This window comes from Pezoporus wallicus, unplaced genomic scaffold (assembly GCF_028554395.1).
Source record: "Pezoporus wallicus isolate ANWC-B61680 ecotype Strahan unplaced genomic scaffold, APGP_CSIRO_Pwel_v1 contig_10769, whole genome shotgun sequence".
Lineage (NCBI taxonomy): Eukaryota > Metazoa > Chordata > Aves > Psittaciformes > Psittacidae > Pezoporus > Pezoporus wallicus.
The window spans coordinates 1,868,596-1,874,882 of NW_026635715.1; the positions used below are offsets into that span (position 1 = coordinate 1,868,596).

The window sequence follows — 6,287 nt, forward strand, 5'->3', positions numbered from 1 at the left end:
GAGCCCTACGGTGCTCCGGGCCTATTGGCAACTCATGTCCATGGTGGGGAAACCATGAGGGGGTTGCGCTCCTGCTGCTGTTGTTGGGGAGGTGGCACCAAAAAGTGGGCACCAAGGTGCCCCCGCTGCCCTCCATGGCCATTCCTAGCGCTGGGGACCTGCTTGTGCCCAAATCACCCCAAACGCGCCCAGCTCCGTGTCCCAGCGCTGCGGAGCGCACGCATCCAGGTGCCAACGCAGGGAGCAGGATACGTGCCCCCGGAGGCCCGACCTTGGGTGCCTGATGGGGTGAGCGGGATGCGCTGCAGCGTGGGGATGCGGGGACGGAGGGACGTGGGATGGAGCCACGTTATGAAACGTTCACTGTGCTAAGGGAAGCTTTAGCGAGCGGCTCCTGATCCAGATGAGATCGGGCATCACAAAGGGCTTTGTATTCCAGGAAGCCTGTTAGAGATTTAAATGATACAAATGGGCTTTTTACCAAAGAGCCTCATTATCTGGGCATTTGCTTTTAATCCGTGGCTATCGCTGCAGCCCCGCACCCCTGCTGCTGCCCTGCGGCCCTGCCCCGCTGCCTCCGCAGGGCCCCGCGCACTGTGGGGACAGGCACAAGCTTGGGGGGGTCCATGGGGAGCGCTCTGCAGGGTACTGGGGAGACCCCGGCAGGCTTTGCTGGTTCATCTCCTCTTGCTTTGCCTTCTCCCCTCCCAGCTCATCCCAGCGCCCTCGTTTGCCTTGCTGGGCACCAACCTTCCTTAGGCACGGTCCCAGGCATCCCGGCCGTGTCCGCGCTCCTCCTGTGCCACCCCGGCTGCATGGGCACATCTGAGGATGCTCCTCAGCACACGAGGCCTCATGGCTGGTGCTGGACCCCGAATCACCAAAGCCCCACAATATCCTGCCAAGCCCCGGGCACCACCGACCCCCTTTGGCTTGGGGGCAGCAGCCAGGGCCACCCCAAAGCCGACAGGGGCTGCGCTGCGTGCGCGGGTGTGCGCAGAGCCGTGCGCCCCAGCAGCAGGCACAGGGACACGGGGATGTCCCCTCCTTGGGTCCCCCCGCAGCCCCATCGCACCCTGCCCGGCTGCAGCAGAGCCTCGGGGGGGCTCCACGGCTGCTATGACAACGCAGGAAGCTCCCACAGAAATCCCTGCAGGAGGAGGAGAAGGAAAAGGAAGAGCAGGAGGGGAAGGGGGAATCTCCCTGCCCTGGCACCGCCACCACCCCGCGGTCATTGCAGCATCCTCTGGGTACCATCGGTCCCCATGACACGGCTGATCCCCCCCCCCCCAGCAGTGCCTGGGATCGGGAACCCTGGTGCTCGGCCCTGCTGCAAGGAGCGGGGGGATGATGGAGGGGTGAAAAGGCACCAAGGGTGGAGGGGGCTGGAGGCCGAGGGGATGGGCTGGGGGCCGTTTGCTGCAGGGACCCTGTAATTCACTCAGTGATGGGTGGCGGAGCCCCCCACGCCCGCATTATCCTCCCTCTGGCTCCCGCAATCCCTTCCAGCGCAGGGATTAGGGGGTTTAGGGCAGGGTTTCAGTTGGAAATGGGATGCTTTCAAATCAGCCTGCGTCAGTTGTGCCCCCGAACACTCCTGCAGGGAGGGGGGGGGAATTAAACCGGAGATGCAGATTACCGGAGGGGAGCTGGCACCCTCCCAGCCTCAGCACCGCCGCATGTGAGGCATCACCCAGGGCAGGAGGTGCCCATCTCCAGCCCCCTGGAATCCCTGCAGCCCCCAGGGCACAAACCCCTCCCTTCTCTCCCGTTTCTGCTCACCCAAAGCCCCAGTTCCAGTCCCCATCCCATCTCTCTTACACGGGATGGAGGCACCGCAGCAGCTCCCATCACCAGTTCCCGTGTCTCCAGACCAATCCCAACCCCAAAACACCCCTTGGGCCTGATGCTGGTCCCCGTGGAGGGTTCCCAGCTGCTGCGATGTGAAGGATGAGAAGGAGCCGGTGGGGCAATGGCAGCACCAGAAGGCTCAGCACCCAAAGGTGCAGGTGATGGGCAGGATGCGGGTCCTCAGCAACAGGCAGGGCAATGGTACCACAGGAGGCAATTCAAAAGGGGAAAAAACCACCCTGAGAGACCAGGATCACCTTTATTGTTAACGGCTGCTCATTGCTGTGGCCAAATCAAACCCATGGGTTTGGGCTGCTTTATCCCCACCTCCTGCCCCACTTCGGGTTGATGCTTCCCTCCTTGCAGCCCCTCAGCATCACTGATCCCAGTGCCCAGACTTTGGGGTGAATTAGCCCCATCCTGGGTTCCCCAAGCTCTGCCCCCTTCCCAGCCCCTTCCCTGTCCCCCCACCGCAGCGGCAGGGCTGGGGTTTAATCACTTTCTGCATGGTCATTCAGGGAAGTGCCCCTCATCTGCACCCCGCGGAGCCACCCGGAGCCGGTGCAGGGACACGGGGAAACCCACCGGGAACGGCACCTCCCTATGGGGAGCATCCGGCCCCACCGGAGCCTCTTCCCAGCGCTGCCCAAAGCTGCTTCGCTCCGGCTGCTGGGATGGGTGCGGGTGCGGAGCTGCTGCGCTGCCCCGGCCCGGGCTGCGAGCTGGGGATGCTCAGCCCTCAACGTCCCCTCTTGCCTTGGCACCTCCTTGGGCCAGCAGGAAGGTGATGCCCAAAGCACATGGGAAGGGGGGGTCCCTGTGGCCCCGGGACCACCCTGGCCCGTGTCCTGGGGCTCCTTCTGAAGGGGTGGGATGGGGACAGGCGAGAGCGGTGGCAGCGCTGGGACATGGAGAGCGTGGTCCCTGTTCAGCCCTCACCCTGGCTCCTGACTGCAGCCACCTCAGCTTTTGGTGCGCCAACACAGCAGCGCTGGTGTGCTCCCAGTGCTCCCAATGCTCCCGGGGCTCCTGGTGCACCAAGACCTCCCAATTCTCCCGATGCTCCCAGTGCTCCCGGTGCTCCCAGGTGCTCCCGGGACTCCCAGTGCTCTTAGTGCTGCTCCCAGTGCTCCTGGTGCTGCTCCCAGTGCTCCTGGTGCACCAAGACTTCCCAGTGCTTCCAGTGCACCTGGTGCTCCCAGTGCTCCCAATAATCCCAGTGCTCCCGGTGCTCCTGGTGCCCTGAGACTTCCCAGTGCTCCCAGTATCCCAAGACCTCCCAGGGCTCCCGGGGCTCCTGGTGCACCAAGACCTCCCGATGCTCCCAGTGCTCCCGGTGCTCCCAGGTGCTCCCGGGGCTCCCAGGGCTCCTGGTGCACCAAGACCCCCCAGTGCTCCCGGTGCTCTCAGGGCTCCGAGTGCTCCCGGTGCTCCCAGTGCTCCTGGTGCACCAAGACTTCCCAGTGCTTCCAGTGCACCTGGTGCTCCCAATAATCCCAGTGCTCCCAGTGCTCCCGGTGCCCCCCCAGAGCTCTCATCAGGGTTCTCACCGCAGACCCCGACTATGGGGGGGGGGGGTACCAGGGATCTGCACCCGAGCCCCCCCCGCAGGGACCTGCGTGGGGCAGTGCCCGGGGGGGGGGGGGGGGGTCTGTGTGTGCGCGGGGACCCGGGGAAGGGGGGGGGCGGCTGCCGGTGCCCCCGGTGCCCCCCCGCCGCTGCGGCGGGCACTACGGGCGGGCGCTCCCGGGCTGCGGTGGCGCACGGCGGCGGCGGCGGCTGCGGCTCGTCCCCGGGCAGGTGGGAGGCGGCGGGGACGGGGGGGACCCGGGGACGGGGGGGGGGGTACGGGGGAACCGGGGAGACCGGGACAGCGGCACCGACCCGGCCCCGGGGACTTCCGGGGATGCGGAGCTCCCCCCCCCCCCAAGTCTCATTTGCGGGGGTACCGGTAACGCACCCCGGGGGGAGCTCTCATGGGGGTCCCCTCATCCCGCTCGCTCCGGGGGTGCCCGTTTGGGGGAATCCCGGGTCCAGTTCCCCCCCCCCCCGGCGCAGGGGGCATCTTCAATGGTGCCCGCTTTGGGGGGGGTCCTTCCCTCCCCCCGGGCAGCGGGAACGGGGCTCAGACCCCCAAGCAGTGAGGGTGGGGGTGGTGCCCCCCAACTGGGGACCCCTGGGTGGGGCGGGAGCCCGCAGATCCTCCCTTGGGCTGCGGGAGCGGGGATGGAGCCATGGGGGGGTGATGGGGGGGTCCCAGCCCCTTGTAACTGGGGCGGGGGGGGTCCGGCCCTGCTGGGCTGCTCCTCTTGGGGAGTCCTTTTGGCCCTGCGCTTCCAAAGGATGCGAGGTTTGGGGCTCCCCTTTCTTTGGGGTCTCCAGGCACTGAAGTCCCCCCCCTCCCCAAGCCCCCCCTCTCCCCACACAGGGATCACAACACAGCTGGGGTGGGGCAGTGGGTAAAGCCCCCCCCCAAGCCTCCCAATGTGGGGACCCGGGGACACTGGGCACCCGTCCTGAGCTCCCCAGGGGTGACCCCAATGGGATGGGGTGCACCGGGTCCCCGGGGGTGTGGGGGGGGGCCCGAGCAGCGCCCTGCAGCCCCCAGCTCTGCCTGGGGCTCCGGTGCCCACCGGAGGTATCAAATATTAACGGAGGCAGTGGAGGAGCTGAAAATAACCCTCCTTCCAAGGGAGCTGACCCAGATCCGGCCAGCCCCAAAGCCGGGCTGGCCTCAGAGCCCAAACCAGCGCCGAATCCGGCCCCCTCCCCTCCTGCTGGGGGCTCTCTATCACCTGTGTACGGTGCTGATGGGCTATAGGGGCTTATTACGCAAACACAAAGGGGTTGGCGCTGGGTGGTGCCTGGGGCTGGCCCTGAGAGCTCAGAGGGGATGGAAGGGGCCGCATCGGTGTCTGGGGGCTACCAGGGAGCTCTGCCCCATCCCTCTCCCCTCCTGTAGCACAGAGGGACCCCCCGGCACCGGGCCCAGCACAATGGGGAAGCAGAACAGCAAACTGCGTCCCGAGATGCTGCAGGACCTGCGGGAAAACACCGAGTTCTCGGACCTGGAGCTGCAGGGCTGGTACAAGGGGTTCCTGAAGGATTGTCCCTCCGGTATCCTCAACGTGGAAGAGTTCAAGAAGATCTACGCCAACTTCTTCCCCTACGGCGACGCCTCCAAGTTCGCCGAGCACGTCTTCCGCACCTTCGACACCAACGGCGACGGCACCATCGACTTCCGAGAGTTCATCATCGCGCTGAGCGTCACCTCCCGCGGGAAGCTGGAGCAGAAGCTCATGTGGGCCTTCAGCATGTACGACCTGGACGGCAACGGCTACATCAGCCGGGAGGAGATGCTGGAGATCGTGCAGGTACCGAGCCCCTGAGCCCCCTCGCTGCGGCCATCCCCTCGCAGGGTGCAAGCTGGGGACGTCCCCTGTGTGCCAGCCCTGGGGTGGGACGTGGCTTTGGTGGCGGTGCTTGCGCCCATCCCAACCAAAGCTCCCCACGGGGGGACACGGGGAGGGTGTTGAACGCCAGCCCCGTTCCCAGCACAGCGAAGCCCAAAGCTTGGCCCCCTTTCCTGGATGGGTGACAGCAAACACCTCGCTCCCCCCCATCCCTCCTCCCCACGTCCCGCTCGCAGGCCATCTACAAAATGGTCTCGTCCGTGATGACCATGCCCGAAGATGAATCCACTCCGGAGAAAAGAACGGAAAAGATCTTCCGCCAGATGGATACCAACAACGACGGTAAATGAGGGCTGGAGGGATTAAGGGAAAGGTCTCGCTGCTAAAGCCGGGGGTCTTAGACCAAGCTGCACGCACGCTGATTAAATGGCTCACTAAGGGGGGGGGAGCCCCGGCAGCCGGAGGGGCTCAGCGGACCCCAGGGTGCTCATCCCGGGTGCTGGGAGGGCTCCAATCCTGGTTGTGCCCCGGGGCTGCGGTGATGGGCGCCGGGCTGAGCCTTGTCCCCGCCCCACAGGAAAGCTTTCTCTGGAGGAGTTCATCAAAGGTGCCAAGAGCGACCCGTCCATCGTGCGCCTGCTGCAGTGCGACCCCAGCGGCGCCGCGCAGTTCTGAGCCCCACGGAACTCCCCCCACAGCCCCACACCACCCCCCAACCTGCAGCTGGTCACTGCCACGGGCCCCTGCCCGGCCCCTGTGGTCTCCCCCCACTTCCATGCCCCATAGGGAGAGAGCTGGAGCCTGGCTGAGGCTGCAGCAAGGGGGGGACCAAGGGGGATGGTCCCCATGGCCAAGCGGCTCCCACACTGGGTCAGCATGGGGAAGGATGGAGCAGGGTCTGCCCTAGGCAAGGAGGGTCCCCCCAGCACTGGGGACATGAACCCAGATTCATGGTGAAGCCACCACTGCATCCCTGGCACGAGGACAAAGACACAGGGACTTGGAGACCCCCAGCACCCCCTA

General features: G+C 66.1%; 1 protein-coding gene across 1 annotated transcript; it reads left to right on the forward strand.

The window, feature by feature from the left end:
- The first annotated feature begins 4,798 nt into the window (after positions 1 to 4,798).
- HPCA (hippocalcin) lies at positions 4,799 to 5,956 on the forward strand. Its single transcript, XM_057397859.1, has 3 exons — positions 4,799 to 5,225; positions 5,501 to 5,606; positions 5,842 to 5,956. Exons 1-3 carry the CDS (start codon positions 4,848 to 4,850, stop codon positions 5,937 to 5,939), a joined length of 582 nt encoding a protein of 193 aa, XP_057253842.1. The 5' UTR covers positions 4,799 to 4,847; the 3' UTR covers positions 5,940 to 5,956.
- Positions 5,957 to 6,287: the final 331 nt, after the last annotated feature.

Excerpts from the sequence above, each read along its gene's own strand:
- HPCA (XM_057397859.1), top strand. The coding sequence starts at position 4,848 with ATGGGGAAGCAGAACAGCAAACTGCGTCCCGAGATGCTGCAGGACCTG. Across the intron at positions 5,226-5,500 it reads AGATGCTGGAGATCGTGCAG|GCCATCTACAAAATGGTCTC; the intron begins GTACCGAGCCCC and ends TCCCGCTCGCAG. Across the intron at positions 5,607-5,841 it reads GATGGATACCAACAACGACG|GAAAGCTTTCTCTGGAGGAG; the intron begins GTAAATGAGGGC and ends CCCGCCCCACAG.